Source organism: Sorghum bicolor, chromosome 5 (genome assembly GCF_000003195.3).
Source record: "Sorghum bicolor cultivar BTx623 chromosome 5, Sorghum_bicolor_NCBIv3, whole genome shotgun sequence".
In the NCBI taxonomy this organism is placed as follows: domain Eukaryota; kingdom Viridiplantae; phylum Streptophyta; class Magnoliopsida; order Poales; family Poaceae; genus Sorghum; species Sorghum bicolor.
Window position 1 is genome coordinate 65,051,498 of NC_012874.2, and position 18,520 is coordinate 65,070,017.

Genomic DNA, 18,520 nt, shown 5'->3' on the forward strand with positions numbered 1-18,520 from the left:
TTTGTTGGTTCCTCTCATTCATATCAAGGACTCAGGTACAAATAAATCTGCTTGTTCTTAAGCTAACTCGCAACATTCAAAACAAAAATCACAAACCCCCAATTTATGCACAAAATCATATTCCTCTTCATGCTTTAGCAGTGCAGAGATCTCCAGAACAAAACCCACCACAGAAACATTTGCATCCAATTCTACGGAGATTGAAAGACAGGATGAGTGATAAACCAATTACAAAGAGCCGTAGCATAGCACCATACAAATACAGTGCCTCCGGTTGGCTGCATTGGCTGTCAGTGAAGCTGCTGCAGGCGAGCACTTTGAGTAAAATGTAGACATGTACTGGTGAGGAATAACCAGAATACAACAAATGCAGCACCATACAAATACAGTAAATGTATCTGCAACTATGCTTATAATCTATGCTTATGAAGACTTTAAAGTAATGTTCCATAGGAAGATTTGATTAAGTACATCTAAATCGATAAATCTTCATATGAACCTGGACCTGCACATAGATTTACTGCCCAAATGTCAAGAAGTTATCCATAATAATAATAAAAAAAGGGAGATGGAGCCGACGCAGACTGATCCAATCCTTTTGAGGATCCATCCGACATAGAAGGTGCAACAGAACAGCTAATACCTAGATGTTACCTGATGTCAAAATGATACAACTATTTGGTATGGCAAACTAAATCAACTTATTAATTTACCAATCAAAGTTACCAAGACAATACTTCTAAGATTATTGGTCACCACTATTCTGAATATAAAAGTCACTATAGCAATTGTCCAGATAAAAAGAAGCAATTATTCTGAATAACAAAAGTACAATAGTTTCTGCAAGCATCCAACACTAGCTAAGTAGCTAGAAAAAGGATGGTTGAATCCAGATAGGAGATGGCCAATTCAGCCAAGGATAAATAGTCTGTGAGGCATCAACAAGCTTCGACATGCTTCGCTCTGCCAAACTCCAAATACCAATTTCTCTACGGTTATGCTTCCAGAAATTAATATACTCCATGGAGTCGTCAGTCATGTAGGCACAATTCGGCTTTAACCCAGGGAAATCCTTTACCGGTAGACACATAGAACCATTGTAGCCAAGAAACAATGCATACTCCGGCAGACTCTTGATCAGCTCCACCCTGTGTCCATGGAGGTCAACCTTGTACAGCTGCATCTCAATGGTGTTGAGCTCCAAACATGGGTCCTGAGGCCCTATGCTTTCGTCCACCACGTAGTCCGGTGGATACTCTGCCGGTATTTCCGAGTCGACTTCTTCCCTGGACCTCCAAACTTGCAAGATGTCACCGGCCGGTGTCTGAACGAGGTATTTGCTCGCGTCGGCAGATTTCGGCACGCTGTCGAGGATCTTACGTACCACCGGCGAAGGCCCGTTAAGGTCCAAGCTGCACATGGAGGCGTCTAAACCGAGCAGGTAGAACAAGCCATCGGCGGCACTGTAAATGGCGTTACGGTAGCCGTACCTCCACGGGAGACCCGTGTCGTCGTCTCCCTGTGGGACCCAAGTCCACCGGTCGTCGCCGAGCCTGGCGAAGGAGATCTCTCCCTGCGGCATGTGCAGCAGCAGCACGACGCAGCCGCGGCCGGCGGATGGGCCGGCCGAGAGCACGACGCGGAAGTACATGCACTCGTACGCGTCGTCCATGTCCAGGATACCCGGCTTGGTGTTCACCTCGAACCGGTGCTTGCTGTAGTTGTACATAATCAGGTTCTCGTAGACGAGGTACGCGGGGTCGCCCTGCTCGTCCGCGCCCCTCTCGACGTGGTGGAGCGCGGTGATGGGCGGGAGCGCGACCTGGGCGCCGGTGACGGGGTTGACAAGGTGCAGGTTGGAGGCCTCGTCGGCGGTGACCAGCCAGCCGTGGCCGGAGCCCAGCAGGGGCCGGCGGGCGAGCGGGGCCCGCGGGAAGGGGATCCGCAGCGTGGCGCCGGTGGACGGGCAGTGGAGCGCGGCGGCGCCGGGGCCGAGGGCGTCGGACGCGTAGAGCAGGCAGGGGGGCTGCTTCGGCGACGGGAGGCGGAACCGTCGGAACGCGGCGTACGCCGCGTTCCAGGAGGTGCAGACGGCGCCGGAGCGGACGGCATCGGCGACGTGCAGCGCCCGCAGGACGCTGACCAGCAGGTCCTCCGGCAAGCGGGACCAATCACGGGTGTCGCCGGCGATAAGCCCCGAGTCGGATCCGAATCTGGATCCGTTGGCTGTCGCCGGTTCCATATCAGGCGGCGCAGGTGGGGAAAAAAATGAATTTTTTCCGCTCTCACGGGAACTGGTAGCTCTGTTCCTCGCCGCGAGAGACTGTTTTAGATAGGCTCAATCTCTCTGGTTATGCTGGGCCGGCCGCACACCGTCGGTACAATTTATAGCGGCAGACGAGCGGCCGCCGGCCAGGCTAATCGGAAACTGAAACGCGCCGTCAAATCAGGAACCGATGCGGTTTACCACGGCAAAAAGCAATTTTGCTTTTCTCGGTAAAGGGTTGCATTATTTTCCTTCGTAATATTTAAAAAATCGTTTTGGCGAAGAACTAGGTACAAAATTAAAAATCAAATTTGAAGAGTAGAATATTACTATTAGGACTAGTAACGCTACGGTTTTATCTTAGAAATGTACATAAAAACATCCAATGATTTTGTTTCATAGTTTAACTTTTATACAATTATATTTAAGTATGTATACAATCTAGAAACATTTAGCATAAAGAATGCAGAATAAGCTAAGTCCTTAACCATCTAAGTTATATTTTGTCCAAGTCCTTAACGGTAAGTACGCATCATCGTCGTTAAGAGCAACTCCAGCAGGGCCCCTACTCGAGCCCCAATAGCTAAATATGAGTGCCCAGTCTAAAAACGTTACTCCAGCAGAGCCCCTACTCCAGACCCCATATTTGGCTGGGCACCCATATTTCTCCCCCAGACCTCATTCTTGTTGGCCCAACAGGGCAGCCCCCATCCTCCATCGCGTGTCCTAGCCCCAGCGCATGCTCCCTCTCTCTCTACCCTTACATGTGCATGACACCCTACGGTAACCGGCTCAATACTCTAATTGTGTCCATATCCAAAGGAAGAAGAAAGAGGAAGAATAAAAAGACACTGACGAGTGGGTCCCTTCTATCATTCTCTCTGGGATAGGTTTGGGGGCCTAAATTTGGGTGCTACTGTTGGAGTTGAAGCAAAAAAGTTGAGCCCTAAGAAGTAGGGGGAGCACCCAAATTAAAAGTAGGGACCTAGTTTTGGAGGCTACTGCTGGAGTTGCTCTTAACGGAGATAAAATATATACATGTTTCCATATTCCCAAATACACAAACAAACGTCATCATGCCACATATATATTATATTTCAAGACACAAATGTGAGCAGAGGCAATAAAAGTAGAGATGCACATATATCATATATGCCCAATATACGGATATCCATGCGCATCCTAAAGCTGCTAAGAGTGGCATCGACGCTAATTGCAAAGTCTGGCTGCTGTGAGATTGCCGACAATCTTTTCACGCAATATCCTACCCATTTTGCAAGGGCCATCCACTGGAAAAATAAAGAACAAATCAAGAGCCAGAGCTGTTCTTTGACGGGCATTATACCATAACAGCATAACAACGCATCTCCATATATTAGAAAACCATCCACTTGTCTCCTCCATTGTGCCTGAAAATAATAATTTTATGAGCATATGCACAGTGAGTAATTTGGTTTACTGACATGTCCAAAAATAAAAAAATGAAGCACCTACCAAGCAATTTTATTCATACGATGGCTGATAAAATGGTTTGAGTATACCCACCGTTAATCACCAATTTAAGACGTCTTTATAAACCTTGGTGCTCTTTCGTGTAGGATCCAAATCATCTTTTAGCTTTGCCAAAATTCTTGTTGTTGATCTTGGCACCCCCCTCGATAAACCAACATAGAGTTGTCCATGCGAAAACACGGGTTCTGGAAGGTAGATCCCAATATTAGAGATGGTCTGTCCCTGTGATTTATTTATCATCATGGCAAAACTCAGCCGCACTGGAAATTGCTTTCTCTTGAACTTGAAAGGAAGAAAAATATCATCTGAGGGAGACAGTGGGAGCTTTGGTATGAACACCCTTTTTCGTGCATGTTGTCCAGCAACGATCTCAGCATCAATTGCATTATCTTGTAATGCTCTGACCATAAGCCTTGTTCCATTGCACAAGCCATTGTTCAGGTCAAGGATGCGGAGAAGAATCACAGGACAATTGATTTTTAGCTTCAGGTCATGTGGGGGGAGGCCATTTGGAGTAATTGAGTTCAAAAAATCAATAGGAAAGTGATTCTGAGGATCATCAACAATAGTGTCAAAGTTGTGATAAACCTTTTCCTCACCCAGAAACCTCTCAATCATCATTGCATTCAGCCGATCAACATGTTTATTTTTGGTGGATAGAATGGCACGTGAGCTCATATAGGTGGCTGATGTTACATGCTCTTCAAGTGATGGGAAAACATCTTGAATGAGTTTATTGACGACCACCTCTGTGTTAGTATAACCAATCACAATGTCATCAGGGAGTCGAACATAATCATCTCCAATCGTTTCCTCGGTTCCATTTCTAATTCGTAGCAGGTACTCAGAAAACCAAGGGTCTCACTGTGCTCTCATGTTACGTGACAATCTTATCTTCTGTGTTTTATTCCATAAATAGGATCTTTGCAAAGTAGCATTAGTTACTTGTGCTCTTGTCCCACGTGTCACGATAGGGAGGACCTGTCTGAAGTCTCCACCAAATACCATGACCTTTCCTCCAAATGGCAAAGCACACTCCATGATATCTTGTAGGGACCTATCAAGTGTCTCGATGCACTGACGCTTGGTCATGGCAACTTCATCCCAAATGATCAAAGATGCCCTACGAAGCAACTCTGCAGTGCCACTTTGCTTTGTAAAGCTGCACATGCTATTGTTCCCAATTTTAATTGGAATTTTAAATCTCGAGTGTGCAGTGCATCCTCCAGGCAATATTGATGCTGCTATACCTGACGTGGCTGTTGCAATGGCTATCAATCCTCTGGAACGAACTCTAGCAAGGAGAGCCTTATATAGGAACATCTTTCCTGTGCCTCCTGTTGAGTTTGGTTATTTCGGCCTTAATATCAGGAAGAATATTAGGGTTATAACGGCGCGCTGACTGCTGATGTGACCGAAATCCAGATTTAATTGTGGTGGAGCAGTCGGTGCTCGCTCAAGACGAGATATTATACTTGGTATAATATGTGTCCGTAACTTCTGTTGACTGAAAGTGGACAAAAGCAAGGCTGTAGAAATGCGGCGTATGTTTACCATTGGTTTTTCAATGTATTTTATTTAATCAGTTAACATAGAATAAATTTGTCTGAAATTTACGGGATAAAAACATTTGGAACTACTTTTACAGAGCACCATGCAAAGATTTTGAGAGTGATTCTTTAAAAAAGCTCTTGAGAGTATTTTTTCTAACAGTGATATTGATCAAAAACCATGACATTAATTTGCAAGGTTATTTTGGCTGCTGGCTAGAAAGCTTAAGCCAATTTAGAACATGGTCGTAACCAAAGGCAACTGATTGTTTTGAGTTTTACCTAAGGTGGAATCACCTTTGATCTAACGCATCTGATTAGGTGGTTAACTATCAGTGTCATGGGCAGCCAACAGACTGTTAGGGTTGACGGACTGATAGTTCGACTCAGTTATTTTTATAAGTTTAATAATCTTTATATTTGTAATTTATATTAGTCCTAGGTAGGTTATTTAGCAAAAGAGGTGGAGTAGAAGGGACATAAGTATTTGTAGACTCTTTTGATATAATCAAGCAATGAATTATGAAGAAACAATTCTAGTCTCCTTCAATCTCTCAAGCTCTTGACAAAGCATAAGGCCTAGTTATCCCAAAATACCCTCTCAATCTCTCAAGCTCTTGGCAAAGCATAAGGCCTAGTATCCCAAAATACCCATCCCCATAACATCTGTAGTCCAGCGATCCTCTTCCATCAGCCGGATCCTCCAGCACCTCAGATCCTCCATCAGCCGTTTCAAAAAAAACAGATAGCGATCCAGATCGCCGCGTCGCCTACCTCATCCATCATGCCGCGCCGCCACAGCAACGCCACCAACCGCCGCTGCACCCCCATCACCACAACCGCCACGCCGTAGCCCCATCACCACCATTCGCCGCCGCCGCAATCATCGATCTAGATCCGCCGCAACCCCCCGCCGCCACCCCACCACACACTGCCGCCACCACATTTTGCCTTGATGGCCACCGCCGCACCCCCATCACCACAGCCGCCGCGCTGTAGCCCCATCACCACCATTCGCCGCCGCCGCAATCATCGATCCAGATCCGCCGCAACCCCCCGCCGCCACCCCACCACACACTGCCACCACCATGTTTTGCATTGATGGACTTCCCTAAATTTTCTCAGAAATTTGATCCTTTGGCTTCGTCAACCAATGTGACTCCTACTTCCACCGAGAGCGCATCATGGAGGAAGAAAAGGTATGGCTGGTTTCCCATAATTTGGAAGATGACGCCCGAGTTTGGTTCCTCCAAGTTCAGCATGATGAAGGCACCCCGGCTTGGCGTCGCTTCACCGAGCTCCTACACCTACGCTTCAAATCGCCTCCATGCCCCAACCTGCTCCATCCGATATCCCTTGGTGTCGACAACACCCTATGCATCCTTGCTGATGTGTCCACACAGCTAGATCGCCTCAGGGCGCGTCTCCAGGCGAAGGACAAGGAGGAACATGAACGTCGGGCGGCTGTACGCCTCCAGACAGCAGTACGGGGACTCCTGGCACGCCGCTGAGTGCAGGCTTTTCATGCAACAAAAGCATCGAAGGAGCAAGCAGTGGTGCAAGGATTTCTTGTCCGTCGCATGGTGCGGATTAGACGCATGTTTCTCATTCTGGCGCGCTGGCAAATCACAGCCGAATGGTTTGACTACTCAAGCTTGCCTGCTGTGGCGTTCTAGGTCTGGTGTCTTCCGGCAACAACCATGGCAACGCAGCGACCAGCACCACCAACGGTTCAACCGTACCTGTGCCATGAATTGCAGTGGCCATCTCATCTGTTCAGGCGCCCAGCGGACTCGTTGGCTGCTACGTCGTCCTCTTTTCAGCCCACGCGACACTCGCTGTTGGGTCTTTCCCATGGGATCCAGGACGCTCTCGGCACCTTCCTCGACCACTATCACTGCAGCTCGAGGACGAGCTGGTCCTCAAGGGAGGGGGAGATGTCATGGGCAGCCAACAGGCTGTCAGGGCCGACAGACTGATAGTTCGGCCCAGTTATCTTTATAAGTTTAATTATCTTTGTATTTACAATTTATATTAGTCCCAGATAGGTTATTTAGCAAAAGAGGTGGAGTAGAAGGGACATAAGTATCTGTAGACTCTTTCGATATAATCAAGTAATGAATTATGAAGAAACAATTCTAGTCTCTCTCAATCTCTCAAGCTCTTGGCAAAGCATAAGGCCTAGTTATCCCAAAATACCCCCTCAATCTCTCAAGCTCTTGGCAAAGCATAAGGCCTAGTATCCCAAAATACTCATCCCCATAACAGTGGGCCCAAAGTGTATCCTAACATCCTGACATATGAGCCCAAGTTTTTTGACGTGATGATTTTCTTACCCGCCCACGTAGTGTTCGATCCTTTTCATTGTATCTTAGCTTAGACTAAAGTAAGCATGTGAATGTATTTGAAAGTTGCAGGGAACTGGGAACTCCAGACCCTATGAATGACATTCTTATTTTATCTACATATATTTGATTTCCGAATGTTCCTTTGACTTCAGCTTCACTGATCTTTAGTTTGTTGCTCTCAAAAAATTGCCCATGTCGTTTTGTTGAAATTCAGTTGAATAAGAAATAGGCTAGCATTTTTTTTTCTTCTGATGAACGAGTCTCTATTCTAAACATATGCATAGAGATCTAGATGTAGCTAGATTCCTAAAACAATGTAGTAGAGCCTATTTTATTACTTTGTTTCTGTGAAATGCTATCAGCTTAGATGAGCCCTCAACTAATTTGTGAAACAAGATCCCAACATTTTTGGCTTCCCGCGCATGTCCTCCTGATTTGGTGGCATGGCCAAGTGCATGGGCGGACCTAGGGCCCGGCGACCCTGGGCGCCTGCCCGGGCTCTGCTCGGTGACGGACATGAGCAAATGAAGGCCCTTGTTTAGTTCCCCAAAAAAATTAAGTACCTAAGAGCATCTCCAAGAGATGTGCTAAATTTGTTTTGGAGTCCATTTTAGAGTTTAAGCAGCAAAAATGATGCTCCAACAGCTATTGTATCCCTGTTTCTAAATTGGCTAGCTAGCCATCCCATGCTTTTCGGTGGCCATAAAAAGCAAGCCTGCTCGCTCGCTATTCTCCGATTTCCCGTCTGTGGTTGCATGTTCCCGCATACACGAGCTCCCTTCCTGAACGTCAATCTGGTAGCGAGGCCTTTGGTCCGTCTGATCGGGCATGGTGGTGGGCGCAAAAATAATAACAGCCACGAAGGGATGTCGATCGGTTAAAGTTTCAATCACCTGTGTGTTAACGTGACATTGTTAAATATATATAAACAAAAAAATAGCTAAGCTGTTGGAATGATATATCTTTTTTAGAACTTTTCTATTTTACTTAATAGCTAAAATATAGGATTTGGCTATTGTTTTTAGAACAGCTCTTGGAGATGCTCTAAGAGTTTAGGTCCTATTTGGTTTAGGGAGTTATACTTTAACTTCCATCACATAAAATGTTTAGATACATGCATGGAGTATTAAATATAGACTATTTACGAAACTAAAAATTTAGCTAGAGAGTAATTTGCGAGACGAATCTTTTAAGCCTAATTAGACCATGATTAGACAATAATTGCCAAATAAAACAAAAATGCTATAGTACCTGTTAAATTTTAACACCCCCAACCGAACACCCTCTTATATAATGTATATTAAAATCCTTTTTAGCAATTCAATATAAAATTAATTTTAGTGTCATAGGGCATGTTTATTTTCTAGCTACAAATTGCTACCATTTATGATTCCCATAATCTATTTCTTTATAAAATCTAATATATGATGACTAAGGGCTTGTTTAATTTTAGTGTCATAGGGCATGTTTATTTTCTAGCTACAAATTGCTACCATTTATGATTCCCATAATCTATTTCTTTATAAAATCTAATATATGATGACTAAGGGCTTGTTTGGATATCCATATAACCACCTTAATCCATGTGTGTTAATCTACCCTAACACATATGTATTAAGGTAGATACATGAGCATCTAAACAAGGCTTTATATGGAACACCATGTTTTTTCTTAATTTAAATATGTTAAACCTTAGTTCTTTGAGTACATTTAAATATTTATTTATATCTATTATTCATAATATATATGCTTAAATTTACATTTAATTATCATATGCTGATATTGGAACTCAACGTTCGCAATAGCACCCGCTATTCATGATCCACTATCTCAACATTAATCCACTACCAATCTGCTATCCTTTATTTACCATAACATTCGCCCAGGCTCTACAAAATTTCTGGGTCCGCCACTGGCCAAGTGATAAAGCAGGGGACTGCAAGGTATCACTACTCTCTGCTTGCTGACATGACCAAGGTAAGTGTGGGAAATATGGAATGGTGTCTGAAGGTTTTCATCATCTTTGAAGTATGTTTTCTCATGTAAATGGTGTCTGAGGCTTCTTGATCAGATGTACCCAGGGGTTGCTGTTGGAGTTGGTCAATCAGAGATATTAGGAAGAATACATGTAATGCAATTTTTTTATATATGCAATTTGCAAAGTGTTGTTACCAAATTAGTCATGTGAAGAAAAAAATAGTTTTTTTCTTAATTACTTGAGATGGCTGATGAAGAAAGACAAACCCCTGTATTTCGTGGAAGCCATGAAAACTCTTTGGAATAAATATGTTTTAGCTTAGATGCTTATGAAATTCTTGATACATTATCATACAATTTAGTTCGATATGCATTGACTAACAGCTCATATTTGTCAGATATGTGATGAAAAGAAATTTTCTAAGCATCTCTCGATTGGCGAAGCAATTATGTAAGCAAAGTAGCAAACTCGACCTTTGCATGATGTGACTTTATTTTTATTTCAACTAGCGTCTCTCCTTCAGCTTACTTCTTTTTCTCTATTATTATTATGACTTCTATATGTTCCAAGCACTTGTAATCTTTTGATAATCATGAACTACTTTAAAACCACTAACCGTGAACTAACTTGTGGACCTTGATTTTCACAGGGCATCTGTAATTCAAGCGCTCAAACTGAATGAGGAGCACGCTGCTGCATTCTTGTTTGGAGGTTGGACTCCCGAGAGCAGCTGTTTGTGGTGTTCTATTTGCTGAACCTTTTTCTGGGTTTAATATTGATATGAAAGGACTTACTTTTAGATATGATTCATGTTTTCTCTTGTTCCCAAGAACAAACTCTATATCTGATACATAGACTGATAGACACCCAAATGCAGGCAAAACTATTAAGAATTATCCTCTTATTAAACTAGCGGTTTGGGGGGCTTTAAGTGAGAAAGAACTAGGAAAAAACCACATCTATTGTGCCCATCAATTTTAAACATCTACTGGTGTAACACCTGAATGATGACAGAAGAGAGTGTACAGTTTCGAATCCCACCCATCTTAGAATTTCTGGTATATTTTTTCTGTTTTACCATGCCATTGCTAAGCCACGTGGTTCTCCCTACATAGGCGGCTCCCTTTATATCCCTTTATTTTTATCTCTTGCTTCGTGTCAAGTGACTTGAAGGTTATTTTTCCACATATTCTTTGGGGTAGCATTAGTTTATGCAATGCATTGTTGAATTTGTGCTGACTTCAATGCTATGAAAACAACATTGTCAAAGCACAATTAATTAAGTACTTCAAACTTGATAGAATTAATTTTGCATTTAATGTGTGTCGTAGTGTTAGTATGGGCAAGATCTGTTATGCACAACTATAAAATTCACTGGGGATGTAATTCTTGCCAGATATTTTGAAGAGTTGTGCAAATGAATACTTTGATAGCTTCCTTGAAGATCTCTAAGTCATGTTTAAGGACTTAGGCAGAATGTAACCTAGATGGTTAATACGAGATATAACTTTATTATGCCTTCTTAAGTAAAAGTGTTTGCTAGATTGTATACATGCTCAAATAAAATTGTATAAAAGTTGAACTAGGAGAAAACACGTTTGTTTTTATGTGCATCCCAAAATAAAGCCGTGGCGTCAGTACAATCATTATACTAGTAAATGGCTAGTGAGAGTATCCCAACCCAATATATCTGATACCATTAGACTTCACTCTTTTTTTCAGCCAAATAAGCTCATGCATAGGTTCGCGAATTAAAATGGGTCACACCCAAGTATTACACGAAAAACAAAAAAAAGCAAAAAGAAAACTAACAATTAATCATAGACCTTGCCAAAAGATAATGATATCCAGACCACTGCACTATAAAAATATTTATTAGGGTCACTACTACAGAATGAGGCATTGGTCGATGCCCAAAATAGCCAAAAACCTCGGCCTTTTTGCGGCCCGGAGTTAAAGTCCCCTTTAACACTGGTTCGTAACATGAACCGGTGCTAAAGGGTCCTGCCCAACGGCTACTGACACATGCTGTCAGGGCAAGAACCCTTTAGCACCGGTTCGTGTTCCCAACCGGTGCTAAAGGGTCCCCTTTAGCACCGGCCAGCGCCACGGGCCGAGGCAAAGCCTTTAGCACCGGTTTTGTCCCTGAACCGGTTCTAAAGGTCCGGTTTATAGGCCGGATCCCTCATCCTCTCTGCCCATTTGAAACCGAGAGCACCATTCACCATTGTTGTTCTTGGAGCTTCTTCTTCCTCATTTGTTCTTCATCTCCGACGCCCATTGTTGATCTTCTTCGACTCCGTCATCGTTTCTTCGTGTTTGGAGGTAACTAACTTTTGTCTTTCTTGTCTTTTTCATGTTGTTTTTGGCTTGTGATGTTCCCATTATTTTTAGCTCAAATCCACGTTGTTATTTTGAATCATTATATATATATATCATATTTCATGGTTGACCTAGTATTAATGTAGTTTGCAAGAATGAATTATAGTATCTTTTTATGATCTTAGAAAGTAGGATAGTTCAAATTAATTGGGTTGTTAGTATCACTTGATTTATTTTTATTACTACATAATGTCCATTGTATAATTTAGAAGATTTGTTGAAGTAACTAGACAAATAAAGGATATTATTAGGTTCTTCTTTAATCATACATGTTTACTAGTAAATGTAGAATTTATAATTGTTGAAAAATTGAGTATGGATAGTAGATGGCAACCGTGACCGGGTCTTCGGTCTCTCAACGGGTTCAAAAGCGATACCGTCCGGAACTCCCTCTCATTACTTGTGGCAAGTGTGGGCAGAAGATTTTGATGGAGTACAAAGTGTCGAAAGAGGGAGTAAACAAGGGTCGTATATTCTACAAGTGTCCAGATCGTAATGTGAGTTATTTCCAGACATTTGCTTATATATATGTGCATATTTTTTTAAATGATATTAATTAAACTTTTGATTCTCTCTTTTAATTTCAGTGGGACGGTACCGGCGGATGTACAGGTTGGTACTGGGAGGAAGAATACATTGAACACATTAAGAAATCTTTTGCACAGGTGGTTGAGGCTGAAGGTGGTGAGGCAGTGAGCCGACGAAAGGAGTTCAATGATGTTGATCAAGCGAATGATCTATCTATTATAGTTGGGATCGGACGCGAACTAATTATGTTGCTTAAGTGCATTCTAGTTTTGGTTTTTTTAGTGCTAGTTGCGATTGTATTTGTTGTAGCCAAGCTTTTCTGAATTAATCAACTATGTATCTTAGACATGTTGTGCAATAAGATGAGAAACTATATGTGTGCATGGTTTTCATAATATATATGTTATATTTAATGCAGATGGTAACACGTAATTGGATATATAATGCCGATCGGCACTCCGAAGAGTTCATTAATGACGTGCACTATTTCTTAAGTGTGGCCGAGACAAATAAGAGGGACGGTTTCATGTGCTGTCCATGTGCCGTGTGCAAGAATTTGACGGAATATTCTAACTCAAGAACTCTTCATTCACACTTATTAAAGTTTAGTTTCGTACCAAACTATATTTGTTGGACCAAACATGGAGAAAGCGGGATTATAATGGATGAAGGTGAAGAAGAAGAAGAAGAAGAATTGGACCATGCCAATATTATTGCTCAGTACGATGGCTTCAATGATGTTGCAATGGGAGAAGATAATGAAGAAGAGGTAGCGGCAGAAGATGATCGGGGCGATGATGCTTTTGGTGATGCCATCCGTGATGCACAAAGAGAATGTGAAAGTGATAAAGAGTAAGCCAAGTTCGAGCGCATGCTAGAGGACCACAGGAAATCGCTATATCCCACCGCTGAAGAGGGGCAAAAAAAGCTGGGTATCACACTTGAATTGCTGCAATGGAAGGCAAAGAATGGTACATCTGACAAGGCATTTGGGCAGTTATTGAAGATCATAAAAAAGATGCTTCCGAAAGGCAACGAATTGCCCACCACTACGTATGAAGCAAAACAGGTTGTCTGTCCTTTGGGATTAGAAATCCAGAAGATACACGCATGTCCTAATGACTGCATCCTCTACCGTGGGGAGGAATACGAGAATTTGGATGCATGTCCAGTATGTAAGGCATCACGGTATAAGATCAGACGAGATGATCCTGGCGATGTTGAGGGTGAAGAACGTCATAGGAAGAAAATTCCTGCCAAGGTTATGTGGTATGCTCCTATAATACCACGATTAAAATGTCTGTTCAGAAATAAGGACAATGCAAAGTTGTTGCAGTGGCATAAAGAAGACTGTAAGATAGACAATATGCTGAGACACCCTGCCGATGGATCCCAGTGGAGAGCGATAGACAGAGAATTCCCAGATTTTGCAGATGATGCTAGAAACTTGCAGTTCGCCTTAAGTACAGATGGTATGAATCCTTTCGGTGAGCAAAGCAGTAGTCACAGCACTTGGCCAGTTACTCTATGTATCTACAACCTTCCTCCATGGCTATGCATGAAGCGGAAGTTTATTATGATGCTGGTGTTTATCCAAGGACCGAAGCAACCTGGCAATGACATAGATGTCTACCTAAGGCCATTAGTTGAGGAACTTCAACTTTTATGGAGCAAACCAGGAGTTCGCATGTGGGATGAGTACAAACAAGAGCACTTTGACCTGCGAGCATTGTTGTTTGTAACAATCAATGATTGGCTAGCTCTGAGTAATCTTTCAGGCCAGTCAAACAAGGGATATAATGCATGCACACATTGTTATGAAGACCTTGACTGTGTATTTTTGAAAAAATGTCGAAAGGTCATGTACCTTGGCCACCGTCGGTTTCTTCCTGTGAACCACCCAGTACGAAAGAAAGGCAAGCATTTTAAAGGCAAGGCAGACCACCGGACCAAACCTCTCAATCGAACCGGGGATGATGTACTCGAAATGGTCAAGGATATAAAAGTGGTATTTGGAAAGGGACGAGGCAGCGAACCTATTCCCAAGGATGCTAAGGGACACGTACCCATGTGGAAGAAGAAATCCATATTTTGGGAGCTACCTTACTGGAATGTCCTAGAGGTCCGCAACGCGATCGACGTGATGCATCTGACAAAGAATCTTTGTGTGAACTTGCTCGGATTCATGGGTGTCTACGGGAAGTCTAAGGATTCACTTGAAGCACGACAAGACTTGCAGTGCATGAAAGAACGAGACAATCTGCATCCAGAAAAGACAGATGATGGACGTCATTACTTAAGCCCTGCTAGCTACACTCTGAGCAAAGAAGAGAAGGAAAGCATGTTTGAATGTCTTAGCAACATCAAGGTCCCATCTGGATTCTCCTCCAATATCAAGGGAATAATTAATGTGCCAGAGAAGAAATTCCTGAACTTGAAGTCCCATGACTGTCATGTTCTAATGACGCAATTGCTGCCGGTCATTTTAAGAGGAATTTTACCTCCACACGTACGTCTAGCCACCGTAAAGCTATGTGCATTCCTCAATGCAATTTCTCAGAAGGCAATCAATCCAGAGCAACTAGCTACTCTGCAGAATGATGTCGTTCAATGTCTTGTCAGCTTTGAGTTGGTGTTCCCTCCATCCTTCTTCGATATCATGACACACCTCCTAGTTCATCTCCTCAAAGAGATTCGTATTCTCGGTCCTGTGTTCCTACACAACATGTTCCCCTTCGAGAGATTCATGGGTGTCCTAAAGAAATATGTCCATAGTCGTTCCCAGCCAGAAGGAAGCATTGCCAGGGGCTACGGAACAGAGGAGGTCATAGAGTTCTGTGTTGACTTTATTCCAGACCTTGACCCAATTGGCATTCCTAAATCTCGACACGAGGGCAGACTCAGCGGAAAGGGAACACTTGGGAAGAAAACATACATTGGTATGAGAGACGATTACTTCAATAAAGCACACTACACAGTTCTCCAGAACTCCTCATTGGTGGAACCATATGTTGAGGTACACAAAGATTTCCTACGGTCCCAGTGGCCCGGGAAGAATGAAGCTTGGATAATGCGTCAGCACATGGAAACTTTTGGCGATTGGTTGCGCAAAAAATGTCAAGGTGATGAAAACATTGATGAGCAGCTTTATTTGTTGGCCAGGCAACCATCATGGCATGTCCTCACGTACAAAGGGTACGAGATAAATGGTAACACATTTTACACAGTTGGCCAAGATAAAAGGAGCACCAACCAAAATAGTGGTGTACGCGTGGATGCCATGGATCCAAATGGGAACAGACAAACATATTATGGACGCATAGAAGACATATGGGAACTAGTCTATACAGCTAATTTTAAAGTTCCTTTGTTCCGGTGTCAATGGGTGAAGATGACCGGAGGTGGGGTAACAGTCGACAAGGAGTATGAGATGACAACCGTGGACCTTAACAATAGTGGGTTCAAAGACGAACCATTCGTCCTTGCTGCAGACGTGAGTCACGTGTTCTATGTCAAAGATATGTCTACGAAACCAAAGAGAGGAAAAAATGATGACCACTCAATCATCAATGAGCCAAAGCGCCACATTGTCCTTTCTGGGAAAAGAAACATTGTCGGAATTGAGGACAAGTCAGACATGTCAGGCGATTACGAAAGGGATGATCGAATTCTGCCCTTCATAGTCAACAAAGACCCAAGCATTCTATTAAACAATGAGGATACACCATGGTTACGGCAGGATCATAACCAAGGGTCATACGTCAAGAAGTTCACTGTTGTGTCGGCTTAACATAAAGTCATATTTAATAGTATGTGTTGTAAAATGTACGAATTCTGAGAATTGTATGAAACTATATTTGAGAATTGTGAATTTTGTATTCATGACTTCTCCATTTGAGAAAGTTTAAGTTAACAATACCCACCAATTCTTGAAACTAACACAAACTATATGAAACTATATGTGTCAATTGTGGATTTTAAACTACACCTTCCCAAAACTTTGTCAAATGCAAAAATGGTCTATATATTAAATGTAGATTTTGATGAGTGGAACGATATTGGTATTCATGACTTTTCCATTCGAGACCATCTAGGGTTCCGAAACCGCTGCGTGGCTATGAATTCTATAAAAAATTCAAAATTCAGTGGTTCAAACTTTTCCAAGTGAAAAGTTGACCATTAGACAAAATGTAGAACTTGATGAGTGTAGCAAACTTTGTATTCATGACTTTTCCATTTGGGACAATCTAGGGTTCGGTCAAAGGGTGTTTTTGTAAAAACCAATGCTTTCACTTTGGTCAAACTTGATCAAATGGCCCGTTTGATGACTTCACATGAAAAACTTTTGAATACAAAGTTGTTAGAGATCATCAAGATCTACATTTGATATATTGACCATTTTTTCATTTGGATAAATTTGAGCCAATCCTAAGCACATTTGATCAAAATCCAAGACGGGTTTTGGTCAAACTTGGTCAAATGACAAACTAAATTACTTCAAATGAAAAAATTTTGAATACCAAGTTGTTAGATATCATCAATATCTAAACTTTTTATATACACAATTTTTCCATTTGAGAAAGTTTGAGTTAACAATACCCATCAATTCTTGAAACTCACACAAACTATATGAAACTATATGTGTCAATTGTGGATTTTCAACTACACCTTCCCAAAACTTTGTCAAATGCAAAAATGGTCTATATATTAAATTTAGATTTTGATGAGTGGAACAATATTGGTATTCATGACTTTTCCATTCGAGACCATCTAGGGTTCCGAAACCGCTGCGTGCCTATGAATTCTATGAAAATTCAAAATTCAGTGGTTCAAACTTTTCCAAATGAAAATTTGACCATTAGACAAAATGTAGAACTTGATGAGTGTAGCAAACTTTATATTCATGACTTTTCCATTTGGGACAATCTAGGGTTCGGTCAAAGGGTGTTTTTATAAAAACCAATGCTTTGACTTTGGTTAAACTTGATCAAATGGCCCATTTAATGACTTCACATGAAAACAATTTGAATACAAAGTTGTTAGAGATCATCAAGATCTACATTTGATATATTGACCATTTTTCCATTTGGATAAATTTGAGCCAATCCTAAGCACATTTGTTCAAAATCCAAGACGGGTTTTGGTCAAACTTGGTCAAATGACAAACTAAATTACTTCAAATGAAAAAATTTTGAATACCAAGTTGTTAGATATCATCAAGATCTAAATTTTTTTATACACAATTTTTCCATTTGAGAAAGTTTAAGTTAACAATACCCACCAATTCTTAAATCTGACACAAACTATTTGAAACTATATGTGTCAATTGTGGATTTTCAACTACACCTTCCCAAAACTTTGTCAAATGCAAAAATGGTCTATATATTAAATGTATATTTTGATGAGTGGAACAATATTGGTATTCATGACTTTTCCATTCGAGACCATCTAGGGTTCCAAAACCGCTGCGTGCCTATGAATTCTATGAAAATTCAAAATTCAGTGGTTCAAACTTTTCCAAATAAAATGTTGACCATTAGACAAAATGTAGAACTTAATGAGTGTAGCAAACTTTGTATTCATGACTTTTCCATTTGGGACAATCTAGGGTTCGGTCAAAGGGTGTTTTTGTAAAAACCAATGCTTTGACTTTGGTCAAACTTGATCAAATGGCCCATTTGATGACTTCACATGAAAAGATTTTGAATACAAAGTTGTTAGAGATCATCAAGATCTACATTTTATATATTGACCATTTTTCCATTTGGATAAATTTGATCCAATCCTAAGCACATTTGTTCAAAATCCAAGACGGGTTTTGGTCAAACTTGGTCAAATGACAAACTAAATTACTTCAAATGAAAGAAATTTGAATACCAAGTTGTTAGATATCATCAAGATCTAAACTTTTTATATACACAATTTTTCCATTTGAGAAAGTTTAAGTTAACAATAC

At 41.6% G+C, this 18,520-nt stretch overlaps 1 protein-coding gene across 1 annotated transcript; it reads right to left on the reverse strand.

Moving 5' to 3' along the window:
• On the reverse strand, window positions 103-2,394 carry LOC8071999. Its single transcript, XM_021461098.1, has 2 exons — window positions 1,491-2,394; window positions 103-1,412 (listed from the first exon to the last, which is right to left on the reverse strand). Exons 1-2 carry the CDS (start codon window positions 2,240-2,242, stop codon window positions 869-871), a joined length of 1,296 nt encoding a protein of 431 aa, XP_021316773.1. The 5' UTR covers window positions 2,243-2,394; the 3' UTR covers window positions 103-868.